Raw genomic sequence first — 16,180 nt, 5'->3', positions numbered from 1 at the left:
TACTTTAAATCCATTTAGCAATTATATTTGGTATAGCTGAGTAATCAAACGATGTAAAGTTTCAATTCACATTTTCATTATTCGATAGAAACATATCGTCATAGGAAACATTATAAAATATATCTTCGATCATGCTTAAAAATACACCCGTAAATACTTCCAATATTGGCTTTTCCAGTTCATTCCAAAACTCCACCCAATTCGCATTGAAAATTCTATTCATGGCAATGGTCAAGTCTGTATTTTCTGGAAAAAAGTTCTCCAGCCATTGTATCCACCTGCAAGTGGAACAATGCATAATTTTTTCAAAATATAGAATTTACTTACCGATCCACGTAGACATTGGGAACCAGTTGATAGATCTTCAGATATCGCTTACCATTACGATATTCCGTTTGCACTTTCAATGTGAAATCGAAACGAAAATTTAGGAATTCCGATTCAGATTCGCCAGTTGAATTGATTTGCACCATCCAAAGCAATCGGCCCATGGCTTTATATATGCCTTTATATATTAGTCTGGGTATTTGTCCTTTGATTATTATTTTCGATGATGTGGGATCTTCGTCGAAGCCCTTAATATCAATTATAGTTGTATTCTCGAAGCCGTAATTGATCTGATTGAGCAGTTGAAAAAAATACCAAAGTACACCCTCTTGCCGATCATTAATGAGCACCGTATCCTTCACATGTACCACATCCAATGGCTTCAAACCCACCGAGGGTATTCCCTTTGGAAAATTACGTATCAGCGCATTTGCAGTATCCCGAATACAGGTGGTATTCCCAAAGCGGCACTTCTTGATATGCTGAGCTGAGAATTAAAAGTAGAGATCACCAATCTACACCTCAGTCAAACAGGTAACGATTTTATTTTATTTTTTTTTTTTTACGCACGTAATATTGAGCACTCCGAATTAAGAGTTAGCTGCAGTCCGATTAATACTATCAAAAGTTTCCGCATCTTAGACCAATGCAAATACTTGCATCGTTCTGGACAGTCAGCACTCAAGTAAATCCCAGTAAGTTATTTTTTAATTTTTAGTCTACTAGAAGCATATCGATTAACATAACCTGTTCTGAGTAAGTCACCATATGATAGTAATTGAACCGGCTCTAGTACCTACTACTAGAGTCCGTTTATATTCTGTCTAGAGCAGGTTGGTTAGCTTTGCTACCGAACAGCTTCTGGTTAGATTATACAGCTGATCGAAATACTAGGAAAATGTAATATACAATAACACTTAATTTGTGCTTATCTAGGGCCACTATTATTCCCAAAAATAAAGGTATCCCCCTGACTATTGATATTATGTATGTATTCAAGAGCTTGCCTTCAAAGGGAGCATATTTTCAGCGTTTTCTGGGATTAAATAAAATAATATTTAATATTTATTTTACATACATGTACATATTAATATGAGTTTCTCATTTATGAAAGTCATAAATCGGTTTACGCCTTTCCTGTCGTATAGTAAACAACGCCTCAATAGTCGAATTACCCCACTCGTAAGTCGTAAAATGTTGAGCAAACATTTATTATTCTGTCCGTCACCTACACCGTAATTAATACTTAACTATCAAGTGATTCATTAGCTAAAAAGGTATATCATTTAGCTTCCGTTTGCATATCATCCAATTAAATGTCAATTATATCTATTTAAGACTTGATGACAAGACAAAGTGACGCGTCACGAAATAAAATATCGAAACTGATGCATGCAGCCAAAAGAATGCTTAGGTAGACTTTCATGTTAAAGACAGAAATACCATTTCATATTTAATCTTATGAATAAAATTTTTTTTTTATTTTAAGTGATTTACACAACAATAGAAAACAATTTGATGGCAAAGGTGAAACGTGTCTTAAAACGGTATAGACAAATCATTAAGATGTGCTCCACCCAATGATGACATATATTTAATTGTGAATTAATAAATATAACTATATCATAAATTACAAATAGTTGTTCAATAAAAGCACACAACATGAAATATTTTTTAAAAGAATTTAGGAAATATTTTTGAAGAGGGCCCGTTAATATTAACATAGATGTATATTATTTAAAATTGTTTACGGTTTCTCAGTTCACAGCCTTATAAGTAATATATAAATATAGTTTAAAATATATATATAAATGTATATGTGTGTGTTTATATTATATAATAATTATTATCGATTACCGTACAGGGAACTTAAGTCTACTTTGAATGCCACACGTTTATCTTTTATCGAGGCATTTTACAGTTATGTGTTTATGTATGCACATGGTATGTATGGTGTTGCTAAGAAAATCTGCCTTGGATTTTTTGGTATACTGCGTACATCATGTTGAAAAAATTATGCTATGAAATCGTATTACACTAATTCCCAAGATTTCGGCTTTCAAGCGAACAGCGCGAAAAGCGAGACCCAATTTCTGATATGATGAACTAGGTGCTGGGATAGGGTCTGTGGATAGGCTGCGCTGTTTGCGACGGGATGGTTTATTTTTATTACCGGGGCAGACCTGAGCCGAATGCTAGCTGATGATTACATGACCATTACTGGCATTATCCACATTACTGCTGTGGCAATTCAGCTCATTGTTATTGCTGCTAAAACAAACCTCCTCGCTGCCATCGGAATCAGTGCAGAACAGTAATGGCTACGCATCCTCACCGTCCATGATATCTGCATCTGTGTCTGCATTGGTGGAAATTCTGCAAATGGAAGATATTATGAATTTGGATGAATGACTACATAACTGTAGCTGTGTGAGTCTGTGTGTATATGTCTATATGATGAGCTGCCTTGAGACCTATGGGAGAAGGGGCACAGCATGTGCTGACACTGATCCGATTCGAATCTCTTAAAGAACAGCAAAATCAATTAGAAGCTACATAGTTCCACATTCAAACAGAGCCATATGCTATCTACACAAACAACATTATACTGTTGCTATCTACAATAATTTGTTAGTAAGAGTTTAGGAATACAACATCACATAAAAGAAGGGAACTACATACGAAACATAGAGACACAATTATTAAGAGTTAGAACACTTGAAGTTTTCAAATAAAAATACAACTCAGAAAGAACCATGCATATATCCCAGCAGATATAACTGATTGGACATATTTTCTTTATTGTGGGAGTGAGCCAGGGTCAAAAGGTTTTACGATAATTTTTATTATTTTATAGCTATTTACAAATAAAGCTATTTACAAAATAAAGCTACGGTTTTTCAATTATTATAAATAATTACGTCTACAGAACTATCAATAATTATTCAATTATAATTAACATCACTTTGATATACGCAAACGACACAAACGAAAGAATCTCTTTATTATACAAAATGAACACTTAAATAGCCATAAACAATTAAGAGGCGACATTTCTCTGCAAATTATTGAAAGAGTTTATGGAGATTCCATTATCGTTCAGCGTCAGCTCGCTGCATAGAGAATTCCGTCCACATGTGGTTGGGTTGTGTTCGGTGGTTTTTGTTGGTTCGATGTTGCCGCCATTAGTATAAATGGATTAGCAGATATGCCGGCACGTACAGCAGCGAATTTCCAGATTTAAATAAACAATTAAAAACCGCATTGAATTTTCGAGTTTTTAAAAGAAATGTTTTTCGTTTTTTTTTTTTTTTTTTTAATATGCGTCAAAATGTCGAAATTCTTATTAATATTGTTGGCCATTTATATGTGGTCCCAAACAATCTTCTTTTTCTTTATTTGCACATTTAGCAGTTTTTTGGCATGTTATTATTGAGTGCTTGCCAATCGCAAACTTTTTAGAACAATTTTGTACCAATGCCAAGAAAATCATTTGCCGATTTTCACCAAAATTTGTTCGCACAGTTTTCAATTAGCCGAAATTTATAGATCAGTCAATCCAATAGTTTATTTTTATTTTCGTACATTTTTTGCAGTGGTAGTCAACGACACACAGATAATAATAGTAGAGTGGCGGACAGTATAAGAGTAGTAGGGCATGTGCATGTGTGTGTATTTGTATTTAGTATAAGACACACAGAACAAATGGTGGTAGTCACGCACACACATATAATAAAAGAGAATTTTATGATACATAAATAACGGGTAAATAATATTAGCAACTCGTTTTTCGATGATCGAAGCTTTATTGTGTTAAGTTAGCCACGCCCTTTCGATATATGCAAGGGATGAGAGTGATACCAAATTTTCAATTATGAATTTTAAATCTACATATCTTCGGTAAGTCCAGGTTTTGCAGCTCTTCCTTTCGTTCCAGTCTGCGATTTGCAACTTAAAAAATAGCTTATGTCTACAATATACCATAAATCAAAAGGTGAGAATAACTTTAGCCCATAATTTGCCATTAAATGCATACTTTATTTGTTCAAACTAAGCGCGCTAGCTTATATTATTAGCCCTGATAATACCGATTGTGCGAGCGTTGTGTGGGCACAATATAAACAACTTATGACTTACCAGAACTTATAAATAATTTAATTTAAGATATGAAACGATTGGCTAGTATTAAACATTTGAACAGCGCATTGTAAATTCTTGTTAGTGAATTGTTAGTTCTGTAAAGCGTGTGATGTTAGTGTTAATATCATAAAAGTGGAGGACATCCTAAAGTTATATACTGAACCACAGCCAATTAAATGCATAATGCATTATTGAGCTATTTTTTCCGAAACTGTATCGAGAGGTTTGTCAGTAGGGTTAGTTTTATCGCCTACAACTAAGGCAACATCACTGTGAATGATTAAAAGAATAAGAGCATAGGCATATGTTTTCGGTTAAGTATTAATCAATAGTTGCAAGTATTACGAAGAGTGAGAAACAGAAGAAACAGAAAGAAAACAGAATGGAGCTAAAGAATTATTAAAAGAAATCAGTTGACAGCTTTTAGAGTGCTGGGAAAGTAGAAAATACCAATTGATATTAGGATAGAACAGACCAGAGTTAAATTTGTAGATTAGTTACCCATATGGAGACGTAGGCAGTGAATGTGTAGGCGTATGTATTTGAGCAATGAGTGAGATATTATGTGCAAACATACCTGGCATACGTAGAGTTGGCATTCTTTATCGAAAAACTATTCTGGCTTGGTAACACCCAACGCTGCACCCACTGTAAAGGGAAAAACATCAGGTTAGATGAAGCTGTCTTCAGCATATGACATCTAAAGCTCTATTAGGTGGCTACCGACAGTCACGTAAATTGATAAAATTCAACTTGATAGCTACAATTTATGACTGACTGGCTAAACAGTTAATGCTTTTTGTCACGACTATTGATAAGGAACTTCTGACTTTTTCAGCAACTTACCCGACTGTTCATCAGCCACTTGTTGCCCATGCACGCGGCCATATGTATCACAAGATATATAACAAAAATTATGTATAGTATAGCAAATATGCCTGCAAAAGATGAAAGGAAGCATTAGCTACTCAAGTAAATTCCGAATAGTTAAGACTTGGGCTACTCACAGACTAGTGCCAGCATGCCGCCTTCAATTTGAAGCGCTTCCACTTGCACCACAACAAAGTACAGGTTGACTCCAATAACCACAATGGTTAATAAAATGGCAACGATTTTGTTGCCGCTGCAGAGCAGAAAATCAGTTTTCATTATTTCGATTGCTAATTAATAATTCTTATTTATTTACTTACATTCCATTCACGAATTCTCCCATGATGGCTGCGCACGATGTAAACGCGATGGTGGGAATCGCTGCAAATGGCAATTGAAGCGACATCACCGCATTAAGTATATCATTCATATTGGTCAGATCTTCCATTTTGCTGAACATGGCCAGGCAGAAGGTGGGTATGATGGCAATGCAGCGCGTGACCAGCACGCGACACCAGCGGGGCCACTGCAGATTGAGGAAGCCCTCCATGGAGAACTGGCCGGCATATGTGCCTGTCATGGTGGAGCTCTGGCCGGCAGCCAAAATGCCCACGCCCCAAATATACATTGCGGCGGCCCCAAATGTGCAGCCCAGAAACAGACCGCCCTTGTACAAATCGGCATTGATGATGTCCGTGAGATTGTGATTGTCCGTGAACGATAGCTTGGCATCCTCGTACATCGATTTGTTGGCGCACACGTCCAGCTAAAAAGAGATGAGAGTTAGCAACAGCTTAGATATGAGTGTTCAATAAGTCACTTACCACGTCCCGATTGGTCTTGCCGTACATGCCGTGCGCAAAGACGGCGACAACAAAGAGATTAATGATAAAGGACACGAACAGCGCTATGGACGCCTCGATGAAGAAATAGAAATTCGCTTCGCTCACTTTCTTTGGCTGGCGTCGATCAATTTCGCGTGACTATAATGAAATTGTAGTTGTGATATTACTTGGAGATTCATTTGGCTTTTAACCCAACTTTACCTTGACCAACGCAGAGTGCAGATAGAGATTGTGCGGCATAATAACGGCACCAACCACGCCCACTGCCTGTAGCAACACATCCGAGTTGCAATCGGAGCACCATGGCACGAACATTCCCTCCATCACCGCACCCTGATTGGGTGCAGACACTATGTACTACAAGTATAAACAAAAATATATTTTGCAATCAATAATAAACAAATACAAATCCCTTAATAGGAGAGTGTTAAAAGTTCAGAGAGAAAAGAGAACGGAGGGCCATGAACCTGAGAAGATATTACCAGAACATATTACTAGAACAAAACTGAATCGATTAAAATAATGAGCTGTCAGTGCTGAAAAATCAAATTTCAGCTGACGAGGTTGAGAATTAAATATGTAAAAATGTAAAGAATTGAAAAGCAACGTAATTAATCATCAAATTAATATATAACAAAAATGCCAAGAAGAGTCAAATAAAATAAATGCAAATCCCTGTACACAAATGGAAATCCCCTGATAAATGCTTTTTGCAAATGACTTTCAGATAAGCGACGGGTATAGTCCCCAACTTAGTTCTGGTCCATTTCCGTCATTTTTATACACAGCTATAAGGAAATATTTACAAGTAGTTTATAAAAGTTCTCTAGTAGTTCTCTAACGCCATTTATCTAATCATTAAATGACGAGACATAGAATGGAACACTGCATACAAAGAAATGTTTAATTGTCAAGTAGCGGAACGAAATGGCAAATATGCTAAAACAAGAATTCAAAAGAGAATGGAAGACCTCAACGGCTGTAATTGAAAGATATGAACGTAAAGTACGCCCCTGACAGACGTGCCTGACAATTGACTGTTGCAATTTGCGACATAGAAATAGACAGAACAAAATAAATAAAAATAAAAAACATTAAAATACTATTGTAGAAAATGGGTAAAATAAACTGCGTTTGTTATTTACGACTCGAGCGTTTTGTCGACATATATTTCGTACTTATTTGCATGCCTGACAGATAACTTAATTGGGATCTACTGCACTGGGGGAACTTTTTCAGATTGAATTATTTTGGAAAGTTTAGTTAGGTATTTATGTATTTTGTATTTTTGTAGGAGTATAACTTACCTCATAGCCAAATGTGATGGCCATGACAGTGATCAAGAAACCAAATAGGAACTCCAGTTTACGCAAACCGTACTTATCTAGAAATAGGAACGTAAACGTGTCGACAATGGTGATGAGTACGCCACCCCATAAAGGTACACTACAATGGGAATTACAAACTCGATATATCATTCGTCATTTGATAAAGTCTAGATAAACGTACACTTTATTGGACAGCAAATATATGGCAATGGCTGTGCCTATGACCTCTTGCATGTCCGAGCCAATAATGGCAATCTCTATCATTATCCAGAGTATCCAACGTGGTAAGCGCTTGTATTGTCTGTAGCACATCTCCGCCAAATGCAGACCAGTGACAACGCCCAGCCTAGTAACGTTAATGAAATAATTATTTTATATGCTCAACATATAGTTCGAATTGTAATACACTCTTACCTTGCGGCCAAGCGTTGCATGAGCAGACCCAAAACTGTGGCCCATAATAGCACCCAGAGTATTTTATATTTGGCTGCGGCGCCCGATTGTAAATCAGATTCAATATTGCCCGGATCTAGATACGCAATGGACATGAGAAAACCGGGGCCAGTGAAGGCCCACAGCTTGCGAAAACTGAAACCGATCTGTGTGTGAAAATAAGACATATTAATATCAACATAATATTATTCGACTAGGACATACCCTGTACCCCATAACAAATATATACTATAAAATTGAACTTTCTCTCTCTTACTCTTACAAAATCGATATGCAGATATTCGATATTTATCGGTTACATAATAATATTTTTAAATACAGTGTACTCAAAATATGTTGTCTTTTTTACTCACATTTGTGCGGTCATCGTCGGGTATGAGCACCTTCTCATCGCTGAAGTAGGCCTGCTTCGAGGCCTTCAGATATGTATTCTCATTCAGTATCTGCTGATGCAGTTGCGTACTGGTTGCCGCTGCGGCACTTGCGGCACTTCCATGGCTGCCACGCGCACCCGAGCTTGAGGACTGTTCATCACCAGCGGACCCGCCGCCTGGCTCTATTTTATTGTGATAACCCTCGTTTGAAGACATGCTGCAACAGTATTAAGAAAACATAAAATATTTAAATTGATTATTTACTGTATTTTATTTACTTAACACTTGTGCGTGACAAGTTCAATTAGTGGCCCTGATCAAGCAGAAAATTACAAAATGCGTCCACATAAATTATAGTTTTCTATATTTGTTTACATTTCAGCACGTGACGCTTCGCAAACAGCTTTGCAATTTGAATACTCAAATAGATAATATTTGTACACAATTTTTTTGCTAACATAAGCAAATAAAACAGTTGCCTGAAATTAACATTGCTTTCATATAATTCGCACATACTAATTTTATTGTGCAATTTCCTTCTGTACTTCGCCATTTATATTATCAAAATCTGAATAGCAAACAAATAAAAAATTAACGAATACCATAATTTTGTTATTATCTGCATTTGAAACATATGCGACACAAATAGAATGAGATGATAGAAAAAGTAATGACCAAGTAATAAAGAAGTCGGAACTGCTGAACAGCGTCGACTTGGAAATACCCTCTATTCTCTCTCCGAACACTAAAAAACTTACTTTAAATATATTTCTATTTAAGATATACTACATTAAACAGACGTTGGATTACTGATATAGATAAGACTACATAATAATTACTAAAGCAGCATTTGGTCATCACCTTTATTAATATGCTGATATTAAATGTAGTAGCAGAATGTGTATGGAGTGATCTTCCACAGCAGCAAAGCTTCACTGTAAGAACGCATAAGGAAACTAAAAATATTTTGCGTCTGTTCCGCCTCAATTAGATTATTGAAGTTTTTCAATGTTGATTGATAAGAATTTTGAGTAAACACTTAAGCACAATCAGTAAATAAATTCGAGAATTGTTTTTATTGTTATAATTAATAACGAAATTGTATATGAATAAGACAATAAACAAATAAAAGAAATTTGCGAAACTCTGTCTTAGGGTATTTTTGGCCCTTATTCCAGCTGTGTTCGCCGATAATTCGAAAATTCTTTATATCAACAATAACAAAAGGAAAACATACCAACACGACTATGGTTACCTGTTGCACAGGTTGCACAGGTGAATAACCTGCTAAAAAAGCAAATATGTTACATACACTTAATACATCGTTTTTTTTTTTTGTTTTTTTTTCAACTTAAAAAGTTTATGCATAAGCTTTATCGCTGATTTCTGCGGCTTTAAAGCAAACGCACAGACATTTTATGGCCGAGCTCAGCACATCTTGAACATTTGTGTATATATAAATATATATCAATATGTAGGTGCCGCGGGCAGGTATAGAGCTAGTTGGAAACACGAGGTGTTGTCTGGTTCACCTTGACAAAACGTTGCGCCGCTGTTACGGCTGCTGCTGCCTTCCACATCGCTTCATCGAATCGTTGAATTGTCTAATTATGTTTGGCGCCAATTTAAGACCTCGGCTGCTCACTCAATTGAGTAAAGGATTTTCATTTATGGTGAATTGTGACAATTCCATCTGTTAAGTTCAGTGGAACACATATGTTTTGTTTGTCTATATACAACATTGTTTATACAGTTGGCGAAGCAAATACGAATGCCAGTTATCATATCAACTTGGGTTCATAAATACCGATAAGTGTATCAACAAACTTGAACCTATGCATAATATTCACTTGTAAATCAACTAACAAGCTATCAACAATTTGTGACATATTTTCACTATTTTAGTATAGCATTCTAACATGGTTAAATTTAATACCATACTTTCTATTTTTGTACATTTCAAATATATATTTTGGTTACCATTTCTTTGTGTCTTAAGCTAAAATGTTTACTTAGATGTGTTTATATGTGTGTATAAATATTGAAGTGTATATATAAAGCATGTCATGCTATTTAAAGAGCATATTTATATTAAATAAATAGTTAGATAATTATTAGTTAACAATTATTAAACAATTTTTTTTTTATAACAATTTTTTATTTTTTTTATTCTAGTCATATTTAATTATTGATTGACATTTTCCTGCACTTGAGAACAATAGCAGCTAAAAAGCTGAATTAAATAATTTTTAAATTCACATATTCATTACCGTAATGATTGTGTTCATTTTATACACTTGAGAATTTGTTCTATTGTTCAGGTATGATATTCCAGATTAGAGCAATGCCTATCAACATAATAAATTATTAAACAGCTCCAAACAGCCGAAGGCCTGGTAACTGCTACGCAGCCACAGCACAGACTGAATACGATATCAGTTAACGCACCTTAAATACCCTCTACGAGATGCCATCACTGAAGACAGCTTGAATATGTAAGTCTACATTGTAGACTTAGTTTCTTTACTTGAAATGGCTACACTTTGTGAGTAAAAATGACTAACTTTTGTAAGGGAATTGAAGCTGGAACTCTCTTCTAATTGAACTTCCACTATCTTCTCGCGCTGTAATATCTCTTTCTTTTTAACTCTAGTTAGCCGGTGTATGCGTGTTTTTTAAAGTGTTCTTTGAACAGTTGTCATCACTCTCGCACTCACACAGAGGCACATTAAACCAACATGTGTAAGTAACCAAATTAAAATAATATTAAAAAAAAAAAACACTTGCAAAAGTCATTTGATGTGAACAAGTAGCAAGTAGCAAATGGGATATTCTTCAATTAACTCTAACATGGTGTGCAAATAAAAAATTATTAAGAAACAATTTATTTTAGCAACACATACTTGCGACAGCTCGACGATTGGTAGGCGGCAGAAACGATTATACTATTAACAACTACACTACGTCGTTTTAGATTATTTGTAGTAGTAAATAAATGCAGTTACTAATTTAACACAGAGCCGCAAAGCGAACAAAATAGCAGTTTAATTCTCAGGAATACATAGCCGATTGTACGTAATTCCTCTTTGTGTGTTGGAACCAATTACAAGTTCGGTGACGTTGACCGTTTGTTGTTCGGCTCAGCTTGTGGAACGATTTGCCAGCGTCAAAACTTGAGTAGCGTCTGCCACTCAACAATTGTTAATTTTGCGAGAGTTCTATTCAATCAATCGTACGCGCAACATATACAACTCGACTTTTTGTTTGTTTTAATTATATTTTATATATTTTTTTTTTTTTTTTCTTTGTTTTCTCTTAATTTATGTTGAGCAATATTGTCATTGTTGATTCTTCTTTCACGCACCCACTACTTTCTTTTTCATTCGCACTTACGGTTAGGCTATTTACACAAAAAATATCAGCTGTTCACACGTTGAACAAATTCGACTCAATCAGCGATATGTGCTATCAATAAATATATCGATACATCGATTTATGTAGTCCAAGCGAGAAGCTGTTTGCATTAACAGTCGTGAGCTCCGTCGTCGTCGTTTGACGTCGAGTGACTGACTGCCGAAGTTAGCAATTGCCTCTTTATATATATACATATGTATAAAATATACATACATAGTATACTGAGCGCAATTCCACCAAAGAGACTGATTACGTGCGTATGCATGTGTGAGAGAGCAAATCCGTCGCGTCCGATAGGGGAATTTTAGATTGGTTACTTTCTTCACGCTTCTCAGGAAAGGATTCACACAGACAAGCTCTATTCGATATTACATACATTGTACTTATCAATATTTACAATGTTTTACAAGATCCTATGCGAATTGTGGGATTGCTTTGAAGTGTTTACTGATAGCGGAATATTTGTAACGGAATACTTGCTGGAACACTAAGCGGGCTTAACAATACATGTTGCTTGTCTCTCTCCAAGTCTATATTTAAATGTACGTATATATTATATCTGGGTTGTCTGGAATCATTTTGACAGACAATTCATACTGATAGCAGAAACGTTTTTTGATGCACGCACTTGTTATCATAATCCCCCTCAACATCTACTAGGCAACAACTCTCAATTATTTTGCACTAACAGTTGTTTGATCAGATCCATATCAATACCAATAATAATTTAGTTTATCAAAGTTCCATTTAAATTATATATAATCGTAAATATTGTGTCACAGATATACCGCTATATAAGTATGTACATATGTATGCATGTAGTCTATAAGTTTGTTTGTAGAATGTAAAAGAACGCCATTTAATTCATTCAGTCACATGCTTCTTTGTCCAGATATGATTCACTCTTTTCACAACTGATGAAAGCCGTATCATGCCGATATACAAATGAATGAAAAATATAGAAATAAATACATACTAAGTGTTTACACCCATATCGTATCCTACTTCGCGATAGCTCTAAAATAAATATTTGATATGAATTGAAAAATTATATTCATTAAACAAGTTTGAGTTTTATAATAGTAAATTTTTTTTTAGTTACTAATAAACTTTATTTTGCATTTCTTTATTAATAAAACAGACTTTTTTCTTGTCTAACATTCTTAATGAAAACATTTATAAACTTTATACAAGTGAGCATACTTTTGACACATTTACTTAAACATTTCAGACATGTTCCAAAACACATACAATTACATTTATTTAAAAATTTGAACAATTTAAAATAAAACAGCTTCTGCTAGTAGTATAAAGGGACTATAAATAATTATGATTTTAGCATATTTTTTCAAAAATACGCACAAAAATACAGAAGAATGTAAATAAACATGTTAAACATTTCTAAAAATCGATTATGAATGATGATAAATATATAAATATATATATATATATATAATGGAATATAAATTGCATGTGACATTAGAGAGCGTTGCTGAAACCCGAAAAGTTACAATAATTTGTTAATTCAATCAACCTCTCTAAGTTGCAAGTGAGTTTTTATATTGTAAATTATGACTCAGTATTTTGATTCAACATGGTTTCTTCGCTGTATTAAATATTTAGTGTATAATTTGATTTTGTTCCTGATAATAATTTCAAATGGAAGTATTTGCTGATTAGGAGCTTTGATTAATAACTTGCACATAGTTGGCAGGAAAGAGGCCGTAACGGTTCTTGCACAGGCCACGCCACCAGCCATCATCGATCTTCTCAATGTGCGTAACGACATCGTCGGGATCAAAAGATATCTCGTCATCATCAGCTGCCTGGTAATCATATAATGCAATTGCATGTATGCCAGTATCCTCCAAATAGTCCGCCAAATTATCAGAGTTTGCATAGATGGCCTCCTCCGATGTGCCATTAGCTGCAGCCGCTGAGGCTGCTGCTGGTATTGACGATTGAGCAGCTGGCAATGGGGACACCGATTTCAGCTCTGCCTGGTTTTGATAAAGCGGCTCCTGCTCCAGCTCCGCCTGGGGCTCTGGCTGGGATTGCACCTGTACCGGCGGTTGCGAATGTGGCTCGGGTGTTTGCTCCACAGCTGCGACGTGAGCTGGCGATTGGGGCTCACTTGATGGTGGCGTGGCGACAGTCTCTATCTCAATTTGGGGCACCACATCTGGTGGTGGTGCAGAAATTTTCGGCTCGGCTGCAGCCGGAACCTCTTTAGCAACAGCAGCTATCGGAGCCGCTGGCTGCTCAACCACGGAAGGCTTTGCTGACTCCACGGGCGCCGGCTCCTTCGGTATGACAATTGGTTCTTTTCGTGCCGGCGGCGTTTCAGCTACCGGCGACTGCATTTGATTAAATGCGCTGATGGCATTGCCAATACCACCGGAACGTCCCGTCTGTATAGCTGTGCGACTGCCCTTGACCGGCGGCGTACGTGCCTCTTCGGCAGATGGTAGTGGCGTGTTTTCGACAACCGTTTGCTTGGCTGCCTCCTCGCGGTCTCGCTTGTCCTTAGCTTCGCGCAAACGCTTCTGCTCTTCGGCACGTTTGCGTGATTCCTCCTCAGAGTTTTTCGCCAAGTTCTCAAATTTGGCACGTAAGTTTGAGGGCTTCGCACCCTCAATAATGGGCTTGACTTTATGATCCACTTGACTGCCGTGCTTTTGTGGTGCCTCAATGTGATCCCAACCGACGGCAGACTTATCCTTGCGATCCTCCTGTACGCCGAATTTACCACCAAAGCCCTTAGAGTAGTCTAAAATGGATCAAAGTCAGTAAGTTTTAACAAAAATTAACAGAAACATACCTTTCTGCGACTCGTGCTTCTCAACCTTTTCGATATGATCCCAGCCCAATGCCGATTTATCCTTGCGATCCTCCTGCACGCCAAATTTTCCTCCAAAGCCCTTAGAGTAATCTGCAAAAAGCGCATAGTTATAAGTTATGTTATATAGTTTAGTTCTAACAAAGTACCCTTTTGGGATTCGTGTTTTTCCACTTTTTCGATATGATCCCAACCCACGGCAGATTTGTCCACGCGATTTGTTTGCACGCCGTATTTACCACCGAAACCTTCGCTATAGTCCACCTGTGACGCGTGCTTGTCTACTTTGCCCTGATAATCATGGCCAACCGCCGACTTGTCCATGCGATCCTTCTCAACGCCAAATTTACCGCCGTATCCATAGCCAGCATTTTGATCCTTTAGCAATTGTTTCTTCTTATTCAAATCCGACTTCTCCGTCTCCTCGCGCAGTTTGTTCATGCTGTTGAGTTTCATTTTTAATGTTAATATCAAGATTTTTGAATGGTGCAATGACCTAAATATATATGACTCACTCAATAGCGCCGCCCCCGTCACGTCCGCTGCCATCAATTGTTTTGGAGCCCCATCTTTGCTCTTGTTCGCTGACATCGTTGACAAAATCAGGATCCGTTTCCCAGTCATCGTCTTCGGCGGCGCTAGTTGCCTGTATTTGATGGCCGGCTGTTGCTTTCCACATAATGGCTACTTCTTATCTACATTCGACGTTGGCACCAAAGATAAAAACAATGACAGGTTTTGTCTTCGAAAAATAATTATAGTGTAGGGAGGGGCTGGTTCTGAGGAATTTGAATGGCTGCCTTTCTACATGTAACTTACATGTGTTAAATATATTAAAAGGGTTGCACGGCAGCTAGCTAATTTTTAAACACTTTTAAATTGGAAAAACTAAAGCTTTAAACAATTAATTTAAATGCAATGCACTAAACGAAAGAGCTATTGTTAATGAACCGGCTGACTAATCGAACTTGAGAAATCGATTTCTTTTCGCTCATGTGAACTACATCGTCCACCGCAAAATCAGTGTTGAACAGCGATATAATACAAATTGCGCGGTAACGGTTTAAATGACCACGAATAAAATATTCACAAAAATATTCTTTTTTCAGTACACAACGCATTATTACAAAATATTTTTTATCTTTAACTAATAAGATCATTATCAGTCACTTTCAGCTTCCACTCTTATGAATCACGCATTGCTGTTTGACGTAATTGTAGTTATTTGCTATATACATATATTATTATATCTGCATATACATATGTATGTATGAGTCGGAAGCCTAGATCTAAAATAGCAAGAGCAAACGAGTTTCTAACAAAATAAGTCATACATCTGCAAACATACATGCAAATATACCCACAATATATACATATATATAATTAAGAGAACTTTTGATTATAATATCATGACGTAATTATGGGTCTGCTATTCGCTCTTCCCTTTTTAACTCTCTTAAACTTTTACTGCGAGAAAATTACCAGGGCTCCTCAAATAGGATAACTACTTATTGATTCACTTTTAATTATTATTATTATACTTTATGTTATAATTAAAAAAAAAAAAATCTATTTGCTTACTTTGCTTGA

General features: G+C 36.2%; 3 protein-coding genes and 2 long non-coding RNA genes across 9 annotated transcripts; 2 read left to right on the top strand and 3 right to left on the bottom strand.

The window, feature by feature from the left end:
- Window positions 1-59: 59 nt before the first annotated feature.
- On the bottom strand, window positions 60-1,743 carry LOC108621379 (circadian clock-controlled protein daywake-like). Its single transcript, XM_018018662.2, has 3 exons — window positions 898-1,743; window positions 328-814; window positions 60-278 (listed from the first exon to the last, which is right to left on the bottom strand). Exons 1-3 carry the CDS (start codon window positions 962-964, stop codon window positions 62-64), a joined length of 771 nt encoding a protein of 256 aa, XP_017874151.1. The 5' UTR covers window positions 965-1,743; the 3' UTR covers window positions 60-61.
- Window positions 1,443-1,941, top strand: LOC149270482 (uncharacterized). Its single transcript, XR_016268466.1, has 3 exons — window positions 1,443-1,604; window positions 1,666-1,741; window positions 1,817-1,941. It is a non-coding gene; the product is annotated as an uncharacterized LOC149270482 (long non-coding RNA).
- Window positions 1,942-2,038: 97 nt separating this feature from the next.
- Mvl (solute carrier family member malvolio) lies at window positions 2,039-11,382 on the bottom strand. 5 transcript variants are annotated; one of them, XM_089461701.1, is made up of 12 exons: window positions 11,241-11,382; window positions 8,317-8,554; window positions 7,925-8,109; window positions 7,692-7,856; window positions 7,490-7,628; window positions 6,384-6,539; window positions 6,162-6,320; window positions 5,658-6,103; window positions 5,475-5,590; window positions 5,314-5,405; window positions 5,045-5,115; window positions 2,039-2,703 (listed from the first exon to the last, which is right to left on the bottom strand). In XM_089461701.1, exons 2-12 carry the CDS (start codon window positions 8,551-8,553, stop codon window positions 2,649-2,651), a joined length of 1,821 nt encoding a protein of 606 aa, XP_089317827.1. In that variant the 5' UTR covers window position 8,554; window positions 11,241-11,382; the 3' UTR covers window positions 2,039-2,648. The 5 variants fall into 5 exon arrangements, with proteins under 5 accessions (XP_089317827.1, XP_089317826.1, XP_089317828.1 ...); XM_089461700.1 differs by lacking the exon at window positions 2,039-2,703 and adding an exon at window positions 3,152-3,440; XM_089461702.1 differs by lacking the exon at window positions 2,039-2,703 and adding an exon at window positions 3,447-3,781.
- LOC149270481 (uncharacterized) lies at window positions 10,442-13,768 on the top strand. The gene is made up of 3 exons (XR_016268467.1): window positions 10,442-10,658; window positions 10,713-12,293; window positions 12,644-13,768. It is a non-coding gene; the product is annotated as an uncharacterized LOC149270481 (long non-coding RNA).
- Window positions 12,936-15,572, bottom strand: Cortactin (cortactin). Its single transcript, XM_018018651.2, has 5 exons — window positions 15,410-15,572; window positions 15,106-15,285; window positions 14,740-15,032; window positions 14,573-14,683; window positions 12,936-14,521 (listed from the first exon to the last, which is right to left on the bottom strand). The coding sequence occupies exons 2-5, from the start codon at window positions 15,267-15,269 to the stop codon at window positions 13,428-13,430; spliced, it is 1,662 nt and encodes a 553-aa protein (XP_017874140.1). The 5' UTR covers window positions 15,270-15,285; window positions 15,410-15,572; the 3' UTR covers window positions 12,936-13,427.
- Between the last annotated feature and the right edge of the window lie 608 nt (window positions 15,573-16,180).

The sequence above is a fragment of the Drosophila arizonae genome, chromosome 2 (assembly GCF_054131065.1).
Source record: "Drosophila arizonae isolate 15081-1271.41 chromosome 2, UAZ_ARI_1.0, whole genome shotgun sequence".
Lineage (NCBI taxonomy): Eukaryota > Metazoa > Arthropoda > Insecta > Diptera > Drosophilidae > Drosophila > Drosophila arizonae.
This window is presented reverse-complemented; position numbering and strand designations above follow the sequence as displayed.

What these genes read in the sequence shown, in the direction of transcription:
- LOC108621379 (XM_018018662.2), bottom strand. Translation starts at nt 964, where the DNA reads ATGCGGAAACTTTTGATAGTATTAATCGGACTGCAGCTAACTCTTAAT. An exon ending in TTCGGAGTGCTCAATATTAC is followed by an intron (nt 815 to 897) that starts GTGCGTAAAAAA and finishes TTTAATTCTCAG; the next exon opens with CTCAGCATATCAAGAAGTGC. An exon ending in CCCAATGTCTACGTGGATCG is followed by an intron (nt 279 to 327) that starts GTAAGTAAATTC and finishes TTCCACTTGCAG; the next exon opens with GTGGATACAATGGCTGGAGA.
- Mvl (XM_089461698.1), bottom strand. Translation starts at nt 8,553, where the DNA reads ATGTCTTCAAACGAGGGTTATCACAATAAAATAGAGCCAGGCGGCGGG. An exon ending in ATGCAACGCTTGGCCGCAAG is followed by an intron (nt 7,857 to 7,924) that starts GTAAGAGTGTAT and finishes TAACGTTACTAG; the next exon opens with GCTGGGCGTTGTCACTGGTC. An exon ending in GGAGAATTCGTGAATGGAAT is followed by an intron (nt 5,591 to 5,657) that starts GTAAGTAAATAA and finishes TCTGCTCTGCAG; the next exon opens with CGGCAACAAAATCGTTGCCA.
- Cortactin (XM_018018651.2), bottom strand. Translation starts at nt 15,269, where the DNA reads ATGTGGAAAGCAACAGCCGGCCATCAAATACAGGCAACTAGCGCCGCC. An exon ending in GACGGGGGCGGCGCTATTGA is followed by an intron (nt 15,033 to 15,105) that starts GTGAGTCATATA and finishes GAAACTCAACAG; the next exon opens with CATGAACAAACTGCGCGAGG. An exon ending in AAAACACGAATCCCAAAAGG is followed by an intron (nt 14,684 to 14,739) that starts GTACTTTGTTAG and finishes CGCTTTTTGCAG; the next exon opens with ATTACTCTAAGGGCTTTGGA.